This window comes from Chiloscyllium plagiosum, chromosome 31 (assembly GCF_004010195.1).
Source record: "Chiloscyllium plagiosum isolate BGI_BamShark_2017 chromosome 31, ASM401019v2, whole genome shotgun sequence".
Taxonomy (NCBI): Eukaryota; Metazoa; Chordata; class Chondrichthyes; order Orectolobiformes; family Hemiscylliidae; genus Chiloscyllium; species Chiloscyllium plagiosum.
In genome coordinates, this window is record NC_057740.1 from 13,268,223 (window position 1) to 13,283,570 (window position 15,348).

Consider the following 15,348-nt stretch of genomic DNA (forward strand, 5'->3'; position numbering starts at 1 on the left):
TCTAACAAAGCAATAACATCCATTATTGATACTGCTTCTGTAGTTTGACTCCACAAGCTTTAGTGTATTTCAGAGACACCGTGACAAATGGTTACCATATTGTGAATTACCAAATTTCCATGGCATGTTGTGTTTGTGCTTCATGCTTGAAAGTTAGTCATTATTTGAAAACCAAACACATTCCTTTATTAACAGCTTTGATGTACTGAAACTATTGGAGTTGATCTTTTAAAAATAATTTGGAGTAATATCATTGTGTTGGGGGTATGGATTTAATTCATGAAGAGGTTATGAAAACCAAGCTGTATTAGAAGAGGTTAAATAAACTGGAGACATGACAATAGCCTACTGTCCACAAAAGACCATATTTCACCATTCAAATATGCATTGCACTAAGTATAATGAAGACCGATGGGATTCTAATGCTCACCGTGCCAAATGTACGATATCTGGTCCTGAAGAAGGGCTTATGCCCGAAACGTCGATTCTCCTGTTCCTTGGATGCTGCCTGACCTGCTGCGCTTTTCCAGCAACACATTTTCAGCTAGGATCCCACTAGACTTGCAGAGTCATCAGATGTCTTTAAACATGAACAAAGCTGGTCAACATTCACATCTGTCAAAGCAGAGCAGACTTTTTTCACCATTTCCAAACTTCAGTGAAATTCGCAGAACAAGAACTCGAAGACTTTTTTTTTGGAGACTTGCTTCCTGGTCTTACTGTCACATTTACTTGCTTTGAAATTTATAACCCTGCCAATACTCCAATAATTCATGAAAAGAAAAGCATCACAGTGAGAAAGATCAGCTACAAGTCTGGTTCTGTGCTGTGGAGAACAATTTTCAAGCCTTCCATTTTCCTTTTGGCAGCTAGTACAATCCTAGGGAGTTTCGCAAAGAGTACCTTGGTAGGGTGGGTCACTTCTTATGGTGTGCCAAATAGCAAGCCTGCTGTCTCCCTCACTTCAAACCTGAGTGACTCCACGTTTGATTTGTAGCTGACTGTCCCAGTCTGGTAATGGGGCTAAAATAGCTTTTGTGCAGCACAGATGTGCCTGAGATGTTAGCTGACCTAACATCTTGGCAGGCTGCAGGATGCCTCCTCGTGTATATGCCCCACAGACATCACCAGACTGGGAGCTAGGTGGATGTGAAGGTGGGGGCTGAAAAAGCACAGCTCCCTATCTCCTGCAGCGTCTGCACAGTAAGGTCTTCTTGGCCATCTCCCCGTCAATGGGCTCTCCCTATCACTGGGAGGAACCCATCCCAGAGCAGGGGCTGCTACATCCCTCGCCATTACTGTTAAAGGAGGAATGATACATCTCCTCATCCAGATGTTAGAATGACCAGTGGCACAGATGGAGCCAGTTATGTCATAAAATCATAGAAACCCAATAGTATGGAGGCAGGCCATTCAGTCAATCAGGTCCTCACTGACTCTTCGAAGAGCATCCCACCCAGATCCACCTCCCACCCACACAAGCCCTGCATTCTCCATGACCTATCAAATTAACCTGCACCTCTTTGGACTGTGGCAGGAAACCAAAGCACCCAGAGGACATCCACGCAAACACAGGAAGAATGTGCAAACTCCACACCAACAGTCCCCTAAGGGTAGAATTGAACCTGGGTCCCTGGCGTAGTGAGGCAGCAGTGCTAACCACTGAGTCACTGTGCTGCCCCATGTCAGCTGGCCGTGACACTTTGTGCGCGCGCGTGTATGTGTGTTCCAGTGTATGTTAATATGTGTTCCACTGCGTGCACGTGTTTTCGTCTGTGCAATTTTCTGTGTGTCCTCTGTGTGTGTGTTTCTCTGTGTTTCTGTGTGTGAATATTCACATGCTCATTGGCCCATCTCATGGTGGCATTCACAATAAACATAAATGGAGAATGCAGTACATCATCTTCATTTGGATTTCATGCAGTAGCAAAAATATTACAAACCTGTGTCACAACATGGACAGGTTTAGTGCCCATTTCCCTGTTGGTAAAAGATAAAGTCACCTTAGTCCTATTGGACCATAGAGCTGCTCTCTCATTAGAGAGATGCTTGGTGGTGGAGGTGGTGGTTAAACCTGAGGGTCACCATGCCTCAGGCAAGGGGAGAGATTGACCAGGAGGGACCTTCATACTAACCTCAAAGTGAAGTCGGAATTGAACTTGTGTTTTTCCCATCACTTTGTATCACTAACCAACCATCCAGCCAACTGAACCCTAAATTAGGTTCCCTGACCAGGAAAACAGCTCAAAGATGCCATCTACGATTTTAATATTTTAATATTCTGATCAGACATAAAGATAACAACTCATGATTTTATAGCTGGCATTTAAAAAGGCACTGAACAATAAATTAACATCATTGCTACTTACTGCTGTTGCTAAATAAGTCTGAATGATCGCGATAGAATTCAAGGTCAGCAATCTTAGGCTGGTGACAAGTCATTTCCAGTGACCTTGGCTACAATGTCAGCACTTTGGCTCCAGATCAGCGTTAGCTGTGATAACCCTGCTGACCCTGTCTGTCTAGCCTCTGGCATGAGGCTACACTGACCAGTGGGTCCTGTCAGTGCCTGAGTGAATGAAGGAAGGGAGAAAATTGAGAGTCTAACAAAACAGCCAGCAAAAATACAGAAAGACATTTTTATATAGTAAATTCTTTATTTGGAGCCCAGGGCAGCAATAGGTGCTACCACCTTCTGCAGGGAAGACCCATGGGACAGGAACAGGAAATACTGACATGCTTCTGGTCCCAGTGTATGTCGTGTTAGTCCTTTCAGGCAAGCATCTGGTTTCAACTTGTTTCCAGTTTGTTACAGCCTGGGATTGAGGGAAGGAAGAAAGTTGCTGAATTTGCTCTGATGGCTTTGTACCTGGCAATGTTAGTTTGGTGAGATCTTACAGTTTATTTTCAAGCTTTCTCACTCAGGCAGCTGTACTTTTGTGTGCATTGTAAAGCACCCTCCATTCAGAGACAGAATGTATGTCTCACTACACAGACCGGAGCCTACTTTAAGACTGCCATCTTACTTCAGTAATTTCGGAGTGCCGCACTGCTGGAGGTATCATGTTTTGAAGGCCTTTCTCAACCAGGCATGTACGAAGATCAGTGAGAAATCGCCCCAGTATCCTGTCTAGCATTTATCCCTCAACAAACACAACCTTTTTATCTTGAGGGATTATCTGGTGATGATCCCATTATGGTTTGTGAGTCCTTGCTGTGGTCAAACTGGCTGACAATGTTCCTGCATTTCAGCGCTTTTGAAAGACCGTGGTGTCAGAGAAGGGACTTAATAATACAACCAACTTCCTCTGTCTGGCTGAGCTCATCCTCACTCTGAACAACCTCTTCTACAATTCCTTTCACTTTCTCCAGGTCAAAAGTGTGGCCATCGATACCTACATGAGCCCCAGTAATGCTTGTGTGTTTGTGGGGTACATGGAACGTTCCTTGCTCTGGTCCTACTCCAGCCCCCACCAACTCCTCTTTCTCCAGAACATTGATGGCATCATTGGTGCTGCTTCCCTCTCTCATCCAGAATTGGAAACGTTTTCCAATTTCACTTCCAATTTCCTCCTCCTCTCGTCTTCACCAGGTTCATTTCTGACTCCTGGAAATGGAAATAGAGATCTTGAGGAAGGGAAGGGAGGAACCCTACCACAGGCTAGCCACCAATATCCATTACTAAGAAACCAACTCCCACAGTTATCTTGACTATACATTCTTGCACCCTGCTTCCTGTAAATACTCTATTCCATTCTCTTCTGTCTCCATCACACCTGTTCTGATAATGCCAACTTTGAGAAGAAAGTGTCTGAAATGGCCATCTTCTTCCTTACTCGAGGATTCCCAACTACCATGGTTGACTCGGTCCTCAGCCGGGTCTGACCCATCTCCCACGCTTCAGCCTTCATCCCCACAATAGCGATAGCATCCCCCTTGTGCCACCAGCATCCACATTCAAAAGATTATTAGCTGCCATTTCTGCCACCTCCAGCTGGATTGCTCCCAACACCATACCCCAGCCCTATGGCACCTTCCCATTCAATCACAGAAGGTGTAACACTTGCCTGTTTGCTTTGTACCCCCTCACTATCCAAGGACCCTAGATACACCTTACAGGTGAAGGAGCAATTTACCTGCACTTCACCCAATCTAGTTTGCAATATTTGCTGCTCACAATGTGGTCTTCTCTACACTGGGGAGATGAAGTACAGATCGGTGACTGCTTCACAAAACACCTATCTTCTATCCTTAGAAATGACCCCCAGCTTCCAGTTAGGTCCCATTTCAACAAACCACTGTGTTCCCTGGACAACATCTCTGTCTCAGGCTTTCTACAGTGCTCCAGCAAAGCTCAGCACAAACAGGAAGAATAGCGCCTCATTTTCCACTTGGGAATCACGACTCAATATCAAGTTCAATAATTTCAGGGCCTGAGTACCTTCTCCCATGTCCTTTACTCGACCTCCAAACACCAGACCTTGTCATCTCATAGGCTACTATCATAAACTGCCCTTTGTCAGACATTTCCTAGCCGCAATCAGTTCTGAAGAAGGATTACTGCACCCAAAATGTTAACTTTGCTTTCTCCCCATACATGTTGCCAGATCTGCTGAGTTTTTCTGACAGTTTCTGATTTTGACATAATAGTTGTGTTTTTCTTTCTCAGCTACCTGGAGCAACAGCATTACTCCTTCATGAGGGGATACTGAAAGAGACAGAGATCCCTAAGGATGATAGGGAGCAATGTAACAGTGAGAAACAATACAGTGGTCAGTATAATTCCCCAACATGCACAAAGACAGGCACAAAAGCCACATTATCTGGTAGACTTGTATGTTATTTCATAAGAAAAAAACTGAGCATAAATCTTTATCTACAAAGCCATTTTCCCGCTTCATTTGTGTTTTTCAGCAAACTTAGCATATAAATCAATTCCCCATTTCACCATGCTGTACTTGCATCAGTAGTGGCCTCGATTTTTCACCCCATAAATGAATGTTTTACTCGCTGGTATTTTGTACTGGACTTGACAGGTCAAGGAAATGATACAGGCTGTGTTGTAAAGACAAGGAGTTTAAGACATGCCTACTCTTTGCATGGAATGCTGATGATGTTTCAAAATGTGACCACTCACAGTCTGACATCAGCGGTTTACTATTTTCCTGGGCATTCAAGTCAACCCTGGTTTTTGGAGGAATTTGCCACGGCTTCAAAGATTGAGTCGAAGAGTGTGGTGCTGGTAAAGCACAGCTGGCCAGGAATGATGAAGAGCTTAGGCTCAAAATGTCTCGCCTCCTGCTCCTCCGATGCTGCCTGACCGGCTGTGCTTTTTCCAGCATCACGCTCTCCGACTCTGATCTCCTGCATCTGGAGTGTTCACTTTCTCCCGCCAAAGATTGATTGACATGTTGATATCTATGTTAGATTTTACATGCATTATCATCAGCTTCTGCAGCTGCTCTAGAGGTCTTTGTTGAGCTATCATGTCTTGAGGATTTGAGGGCAGTAGTCCACTGCTTCCATTTAAACTATGCTAAGCCCTAGTTCGACTACTACACCTGAAATACTGAGTGATGTTGTGGGCACCGTACTTCAGAAGGATATTTAGTTATTGAAGGGAGTGTAATATGGATTTACCAGAATAATGCCTGGATGCCAATGGTTAAATTACAAAGCAAATTTACACAAACCTGGATTGTAATCCCATTAACTTAGAAGACTGGGAAATGTTTCAGGATATTGTGGGGAACTGTACAGGGTAATCAAAGAGAAACTATTTCTGCTGATTGAGGAGTTCAGTACTTGGGGAAATTTTGTAAAAATTACAGCTGGACATTTCAGGATTGCAATTGGGAAATACTTCACAAACAAATGGTAATAGAACTTTGGAACTCTTGTTCATAAGTCACAAAAAGCTAAGCTGCAGATACAACAAGCGATTAGGTATGCAAGTGGAATATCCATCTTTATTCCATTGGGGAGGGACTGTAAAAGGAAGGAAATTTTGCTTCAGCTGTTAAGGTAAAGTCACTAATACCAGAGGATCAGAGGGTTGCTGTCTTGTTACAATGACTAGTGGTGGATTAACCTAAGGGTCCCCACACCGCTCACACAAAATTGATGGTGTAATGAACAGTGAAGAAAGTCACCTCAGGATCCATTGATCAGATGGACTGATGGGTCAAGGAGTGGCAGATGGAATTTAATTTAGATAAATATGAAGTGCTACATTTTGGAAAGGACTTGTATCAGGGCAGGACTTATACACTTAATGGTAAGATCCTGTGGAGTGTTGCTGAACAAAGAGACCCTGAGGTGCAGGTTCATGGTTCCTTGAAAGCAGAGTTGCATTTAGTCAGGATGGTGAAGGAGGTATTCACTACGCTCACTTTTATTGCTCAGTGCATTGAGTATATGAGTTGAGAGGTCATGTTGCAGCTGTAGAGGACATTGGTTAAGCCACTTTTGGAATACTGTGTTCAGTTCTGTTGCCCTGCTACGGTAAAGATGTCGTTATACTTGAAAGGGTTACAAAAACATTTACAGGGATGTTGAGAGGGTTTGAGCTACAGGGAGAAGCTGACCAGGTTGGGGCTATTTTTCTTGGAGCATCGGAGGCTGAGGGGTGACCTTATAGAAGTTTATAAAATCATGAGGAGCATGGATAGGGTGAATAGACAAGTCTTTTCCCCAGGGTAGGGGAGTCCAAAACTAGAGAGAATAGGTTTCGGATGAAAAGGGAAAGATTTAAAAGGGACCTAAGGGGCAGCGTTTTCACACAGACAGTGGTGTGTGTATAAAATGAGCTGCCAGAGGAAGTGGTGGAGGCTGGTACAATTACAGCATTTAAAAGTCATCTGGATGAGTATATGAATAGGAAAGGTTTAAACAGATATAGGCCAATTGCTGACAAACAGGAATAGATTAATTTATGATGTCTGGTTGACATGGACATGCTGGACTGAAGGGTCTATTTCCTTGCTGTACGTCTCTCTAACTGTATGACTTCAGACAAAGTTGGAAAAATTGCTAACCTCAACTGGCTTGGGAATTGAACCCATGCTGTTGTCATCACTCTGCATTACAAACCAGTCATCCAGCCAACTGAGCTAAGCAAACCCCAGCACCATTGTACAAGTCACTGGTGAGATCACACCTTGAGTACGTCATAGAATTAAGGCCTCTTTTTATTATTAAGAAAGGATACAACAAGCAATTGGCCGGCGTTGTTTTATGAGAAAAGATTGAACACGTTTTGCTTCTATCCATTAGAGCTGAGAGGAATAAAAGCTGATCTTATTGAAATATAACATTTGAAGAGATCTTGACAAGCTCGATGCTGAATGGCACATAGCTTCAGATTAAAGTATCACACCTTTCCGATGCAGATGAGAAGGAATTTCTTTTCTCAGAAGAATTTATTTGGATTTCTTTCTCCCCTGGAGCTGTGGAGTCAGGGATATAAAATCTGTTCCAGGCTGAGTTAGAGAGATGTTTCAGCCATGGGGGTCTCCAAGGTTACCGCAAACAGGCTGGAGAGTGGAATTGAGCCCAAGATCAGATCAGACGTGATTTTACTGAACGCTCGAGCATATTCGGGGGCTACATGGCCAACTCCCTGAATTTACCAATGATAATTGATGATAAATCAACTGTAATTTTTTTTGAAAAAGAGATTGATAGATCTTTTGTACTGCAAACATGTTAAGAGATTTGGGACAAAAAGGAAGTCAGTCAGAGATCAGCGTTGTTAAACAGCAGAATCGCTAGAGGGGTTAACTGGGATCCTCCTGTTCCTAAGTTTCTTGACAAAGTTAAAATGCCACAATGTCAGGAGGAAAAAATCTTCAATGAATTTTTTATGCCCAGGCTTGCCTTGAAATAGCTTTAAATGCCAGAACAAGAAATGCTTCAGAGACCTGGATATGTATCTAACATTGTCTGTTTGTAACACATCGCAATCGAATGGATAGTAAACCTGATGTAGCTGCTATCTTAGAGAGAGAAAACGTGCCATTGGTTATAAGGAATGGTCATCTGTGGACTCTGTTTCTTGCATGATCTTGGTCCAGCATCCCTTCACATGTGATCCTGTATGCGAGTATGAGATTTTCCTGGAGTTGCCAATAGTCTATGGGGCTTCGAAAAAAGTGAATAGGACCCAAATATGAACATCCCACTCCTATTTCTGACTGACTGAATTTCTGCTGATAGAGGAAAGGGAGAGTGTAAAGATGTAATTCACACATGAGGGGAACCCGGACCTCAGTGGTGCCATTTGAATGCAGTGCTCAGTTCAAACAGCAGACAGCGTTTTGTCAGCCAAATGGGACTTAACACGCATTATGGGAGTCATGAGTGGACATAAAGATTCTTCACCAGTGGAGTCTGAATAACTGTCATGATATAAAGTTATTTAAACCCCCAGCTCTTTGGAAATGAAAACAAATCAGTGGGAGTTTTAAAAATAAACTCCGTTCACATAGTTTAAATAGCTGTTTATTGACATTTCCCACATGGCTAGCATTATATTATGTTGATTGCAGGCAGACTTCCAAAAGCTACACTTGGCTGATGAAGGCCTATTCTGAGTTCTCATTTTGGTGACAACTTAAACAAGCTAATTAGCTGTCTTAGACACAGGGACAAAAAGAATTCATTTTTAGAAAGGATCAAGCAATTAAGATTTTAAAAAGTTTGAATGGGCTTTGATAAACTTTGTTTAAAATATCTAGTCTGTCTCATAAAATCTATATTAAATTTTTAGCATTTTATTTGATTTCACCTCTGCATGGCTCCTGATGCCATCCAGGTTAAATACTGGATGTGTTGGCATGGTTGCTAAAAGATACCATGGAGTTGGTTGGAGGAAGGATTTGACATTAAGGTGACGTGGGGATGGGTGGGTGATGATGAAGTGTGAGCAGAGGGCTAGAGGACCGAGGGACTGAGATAGGCCTTTTAGTCAGGCCGCCTGGGCATTCAGCCACCTCTTTGGCCATGCTTCCATCATTTGTGCATTCGACTGGAACCTGCTGCAGAGCCAAGATCCTTCTATGTGGAGTCTTTCTATTGAGGCTATGGGGACAAGTCAGGAAATTTCCACAAAAGCGAAAATCTAGGCTTGAGTCTTTGATTATGGTCCACTAAGGTATCACTGGAGTTGAAATACAATTTGTCAATCATTCCCACTGTAGAATGATAAAATAAATAATTACATTTATATATCACCTTTTATGTCATCATAGTGCTTTACAGCTAATGAAATACTTTGGAAGTGCAATCACTTTTTTTTTGTGTAGGAAATGTGATACCCAATTCATGCAGAGCAATTTCCCACAAACTGGGTGGATGGTCTGATGGTTTTCTGCTTGCCATGCCTGGTTTTAGAGGATTAATTGATGGTAATTACAGAAACTGTGGTATAACCTGGCTTAATGCAGAGCAGGGATTAAACCTGGAACTTATTGGTGCATGTGAATTCAGAAAGGGGAAAGAGAAATTTCCTCTTTGGTCTGTGTGTAGCATGATTTTAAATTCTTATTTATGCTTGTGCAGAAGTGAAATTGGAAAAATGTCAGAAATACACAATATTTCCTTCAGTGTAAATAGAAAACTCTCTAACATTTTGGGTATTACCCTTTCTCAATTCTGAAGTAAGGTTTATCTCTAAAACAAGTAAGCTCCCTTTGTGCAAAGTCTGACAGACGTACAGGATATTTACTGCATTTCCTGTTTTAGTATAATATGCAAAACGCATCAAACCAAAAGGAGAAAATTCAATGTCTAGTTTATGAAGTTAGTATGCCTATCTCCTGTGATTATCTCTTCCCTGTGCCCCCACCCTCCCCACCTTCAGCGAGTGGTGATCATATCAAGGAGGGAAGAACGTTTTCCAGCTGGCTGCCTGGCCGGACCTGAAAGGGTGTCTGTCGTCAGTCAGGGTGGAGGACAGGGCAGGGCAGGGCCAGCTTCAACTGACAGATTCCAAAAAAAAACATTTTCTGAACTCCTCTCAGAAGTGTCTTAACTGTTGCACACTCGGGATTCAAGTGTGATTCAGCCCCTTTGCACAGGTACTTCTTGAATTGGTGGGGAGTGCACTATTCCGCAGTGATTTAACCAAGTTGTGCACGTTACTACAGATCTTTACCAGCCATGGAGTTGGAAGACGAGGTAAAAGAAGGTAAGGGATGGACTGGAATTTCACTGCAAGTCATAACAAGTCAGATTGTCTCTCCAAACTAAAAGTGTTCTGAAGTTTTCGCTTGTTAAATACCATGTATCTTCTGCATACTTGGGCAAACTTTAAAAAGTCATTAATACGTGAGATTATTGGGAATAGATTTTGAAATGCCATAATTCTGTAAGTAGCACTGAAAGTGAATTTCATGAAGACTTGGTCACTATTTAAAAACCTGGTAGATAAAATTTCAGGAAAAATATATTTTTGTTCTCTCTATGCCCTATGAGAGGTTACCACTGTCAGAAAATCGATCAGTAAAATGAGTTATCAGCAGGTTCATGACTACTGGAGGAAAATCTGGGGGGAGAAATTCATAACAGCATTTAAACGCCTCAAAAACAAGTTCTAAATTCAATTCTGAAGGTGTAATGTGAAATCTATTGATCTGTCCACAAATTAGACCTGGATCAGGCAATGCAGAAATGATAGTTATGAAGAGTGAAAAAGTCTCTCTGGCCTGTAGAACCTCATAGTCCATGTATTAACAAAATAGTATGAGGAGGACACAAATCATGAGTGAGAAATTGTGAGGGCCCCTTTGAATCCAGAGTATCAATGTAATTCTGGCACCTCCGAGAAACATCGAACTGAGTTATATATACAGCCGGCTACCTACTGCTATCTAGCAGAGGAAATGGAGCTGTTCTTTTGTTTTCCTAGGGTATCAAATGTTACATTTAAAGACATTTGAACCCCATTTTAATATTCAAACAATTCAAGAATCAGTTCTTTTTAACAGTTCCTAATTCTAAAAGTAGTTAACTTTGTGTAGGTTTAAAAAACCAAGTCGTGCCATCAGCATCAATTCTCCCACCTAGAGACCCACGAGAACAAAATGGTCTATTCATGAGATAAACAAATTATGTTCTTTTTAAACTCACATCCTCTGGAGAGAGGAAGAGGGAGTCAGTTTAGTTGATTTCCCTGGAAAAGAACTCTTCAAAAAGACTGCATTCCCATTACTGGGAACACAGGAGATAAATGAGGGGACTAGCCCAGTCAGTTAGCCAGCCAGGCTTTGGGAGGAATCTTTGTCAAGCAGGGAGTAGCATAATGATCTCAAATTCAGAACTAGTCTGAATGAGAAAGCTGACCTTAAAAGGTTAATCAAATCTGCTCAAGGGAATTAGTGTGACTTATAATATTTCTTGGCCTCCAGGAGGGTTTGAGAAACACTTTGATTATATTGGCACTTTGTACACTAACGTGCTGTCTGCAAAATAATGCTGCTCAACAATAGGCAGAGTATCTAGTTCTGAACGCAATTGGACCCTTTTGTTCTAACCCAGATTGTCCTTTGTACAATTAGATGTTGAGCAGGACCAACTGTGAGTGAGTCTGATTGGACTGCTTAAGAGAGTGGCTGTCATTGCTGTACCAGTTTCTAAGGTGCACACAAAACGAGTGACATTATCAAATAGCCAATGGGACGATCTGTTCTCTAAAAGGAGTAAAAGGATTCAAAATGAAGTTTGAGACTTCTCCTGTTGTGTGGTGGCAGTTTAGAACTGGATATTACTTGCTACCACTGGGTATTTTCAATGGGTGACATGTAATATAGATCGGGGGTTTAGCTCTCACAAGTGAGGGCATCCACCATGTGAAAATTATTGAGGGTTTTTAAAAGCTTATTGATCTCACTGTGACACTGCCCACAAAAGGAATACATTAGGTTGGGTAGAAAGGTGAAAGCAGGCAGGTAGTTTTTCCAAACTGATTAAAACAGTGAGAAGAGAGAGAGTGTACTATCATCATTGCCCCTATTGGGCAGTAGGCACTTGACTGACTTTCTTCTTAGCCACAATATAAAAACCAGTGCCGTCCACCCACCCTTCTCACCCTCCTCCCAAAGCTGCCAAAACCCCTGCTACCTTCACTTCTGGTGTTCCTGTAATTGTCTGCCTTTAAACTTTATTTTCCACTCTTTCTACATTATCTACACTGCAGTGCGTGTGCAATTGAAATGAGGTGAAACTATCTCCTTCAGCTGATCTTTGTATCTGGGCAACTGAAGTTACATCACAGTTTATCTTGATGCAAGCCTGAAACCAATTTTGACCAGCTCAAGTTGTATGTTTCTCCCAATTCTGCAATTGTAAATTTTAATAATGTAATTGTATGTTTGTATTCCATTAATGTACTGCTAATATAATGGTCATAATTATAAGACATTTCAATAATTATCATCTCCACATATACCCTTTAACAAGGGGTAAAGGATTGTCTTGTTTTTGCAATGCATCACATTACCCCGGAGGATATAGAAGATCAATCGTTGAGCAGGTTCAAGTCGAAGATTGATCATTTCTTGAGACTGATTACTTTAAGGGATATTAAATGCAGGAAAAAGGTATTGAGGAGACAATCAGCCACGATCCAGAATGGTAGGGCAGGCTTGATGAGCTGAATGGCCTATTCCTGTTCTTATGTGATTGGTATTATTCATTCTAAGTTACCCCAATACAGCATTTTGAGTACGAATTATAGTAACTCAGTTTTATAATGAGATTCTATGCAGATCCACAAATCTTGTTGCTATTGTGATTTCTCAGCCTCCTGGTACAGGTGACTGTTAGTCTTCAAATCCATTGCAAGTTTGCAGATAATAGCGTTCATGTAGTCCATCTTAGCTCAACTCTTCAGAATTTCCAAAATAATAATTGTAGGATCCCTACAATGTGGAAGCAGGCTGTTCGGCCCATCAGGTTCCCACCAACCTTCCGAAGAGCATTCCACCCAGACCCCCCACCCCCACCCCCGCCTTATATCTATAACCCTGCATTTCCCATGGCTAATTTACCTATCCTACACATCCCTGGATACTATGGGCAATTTAAACATGGCCAATATCCACCTAACCTGCACATCTTTATACTGTGGCAAGAAACCAGAGCACCCGGAGCAAACCCATGCAGACACAGGGAGAATGGACAAAATCCATACAGCCATTCGCCCAAGGCTGGAATCGAGCCCAGGTCCCTGGCTGAGGCACTGATGCTGACCACTGTACCACCTCTGTCCCATTGCACCTTCTCAGTTCTTGAATGGGCCAAACTCTTTATCTACTCTATAAGAAAATGTAAATTTTACTAACTGCACATAATTGTAACATTATCGATTTGACAGTGTTTGATCAAGTCTTTGGCACATACAATGTTTCGAAATAAAGGACATTCAGAGAAAAAAGTGAAATTACTGTGCTTTTATGAGTAGAAAGGTAACCTTCATCAGTGTGAACAGTTTTGATCTCCTTATGTAAGGAGGGTTATATTTGCCATGGAGGGGAGTGGAAGGGAAATTCGCCAGATTGTAATGGCAGGGTTGTCAGACGATGGGAGGTTGAGGAGACTGGATTTGAATTTCCTAGCATTTCAATGAGGAGGTGATCTCTTTGAAACTTACAAAATCCTTATAAGCTCTCATCCAGGTGGATGTAGATAAGATGCGTACCCTGGTTAGTGAGTCTAAAACCAAGGGACAGAATCTCGCAAAGGGCAGGTCTGAGATGAAGTGGAAGTTTTCACACAAGACAACGAATCTCTGGAATTCTCTACCCCAAAGGGCTGTGAAGCTCAATCATTGAAAGACAGAAATTGATAGATTTCAGCCGTGATCTGCAACAATGCTAGCACAGGCTGAATGGCCACTCATCTTTCTTTCAAATTTGACTCAACATTTGTGAAAGGAAGCACGAGATCTTTCTAGCCATTGTCTCTCACAAACACCCTTCTTGCTGATTTATTATGGCGTGACAAATGTGATTGTACACAGGCCCCAGAAATGATACTGATCCTTCAGTGGCCAGATGTAAACAGCTTATTCACCATCTCAGATGTGACTAATCACCCTAAACTCCACTGTGCTGCACTTTTATCTCAAGAATGTCTTGGCTATCTCATTTCATAATGTGGCCACAAAAATAAATCGACCGACATAAATCACACATCCTGCGTCACAGCAGAAGCTAAACAGCATCATCAGCTAGATTACAACCCAACATTTAAAACCATATTGTGTCCTGGGAATGAACGATTTTAACTATTTTGTTATCTCTAGGTTTATTACACATTCATGAGCTGTTTCCTTTGAAAAGAAAGCAAAAACACAAATCATTTAAATTAAAGCAAACCCTGTCCCTGTGCATATATGTTAAAGCAACTAGGATATCTTACAGAATACTAAGACCATTCCAAATCCATCATTTATCATCTTTTCTTTTTGTAAAAGAGTCTCAGTTATGTGCCCTCACAGTTAGTGCTTCAATTACCCCAACCCTTTCCTCTTCACTTGACTGAGGCAAGTGACTGGCCTTAAGCTTCTCTTCTACACTGACAATTGTTTACTTTGCCATGGTGACCCAACAGAACACTCTGCTGAAGGTGACACCTGACCCAACCAGAATGATTTATAGTTTTAGCAAATCTTCTGCCAATTTATGTGCAAGTGATCTGGTAATGTAATAGTCAGTAAACAGCTCGCTTCCAAGCACATGAGAAATAACAGCAGGAGTCAACCATGGGCCTCTTGCTGAAATATTTGTATCATCGATAGTCACAGGTGAGGTGCCAGAAGACTGGAGGTTAGCAAACATGGTGCCACTGTTTAAGAAGGGCAGCAAAGACAAGCCAGGGAACTACAGACCAGTGAGGCTGACCTCAGTTGGTGGGCAAGTTGTTGGAGGGAATCCTGAGGGACAGGATGTACATGTATTTGGAAAGGCAAGGACTGATTAGGGATAGTCAACATGGCTTTATGCATTGGAAATCATGTCTAACAAACTTGATTGAGTGTTTTGAAAAAGTAACAAAGAAGATTGATGAGGGCAGAGCAGTAGATGTGATCTATATGGACTTCAGTAAGGCAGTCGACAAGGTTCCCCATAGGAGATTGATTAGCAAGCTTAGATCTCATGGAATACAGGGAGAACTAGCCATTTGGATACAGAACTGGCTCAAAGGTAGAAGACAGAGGGTGGTGGTGGAGGGTTGTTTTTCAGACTGGAGGTCTGTGACCAGTGGAGTGCCACAAGGATCGGTACTGGGTCCTCTACTTTTTGTCATTTACATAAATGATTTGAATGCGAGCATAAGAGGTACAGT

At 42.0% G+C, this 15,348-nt stretch overlaps 1 protein-coding gene across 2 annotated transcripts in view; it reads left to right on the forward strand.

The window, feature by feature from the left end:
- tnfaip8l1 (tumor necrosis factor, alpha-induced protein 8-like 1) overlaps positions 1 to 15,348 on the forward strand; it is a 67,513-nt gene that overhangs the window by 23,891 nt on the left and 28,274 nt on the right. Inside the window, exon 1 of one of the 2 annotated variants that reach the window (XM_043720980.1) lies at positions 9,944 to 10,189. The exons of the other annotated variant lie outside the window; for it this stretch is intronic. Coding sequence (XP_043576915.1) covers positions 10,162 to 10,189 — 28 coding nt within the window. The 5' untranslated portion in view covers positions 9,944 to 10,161. Of the gene's footprint in view, positions 1 to 9,943; positions 10,190 to 15,348 lie in introns of those variants that run through there. 2 annotated transcript variants of the gene reach the window in all.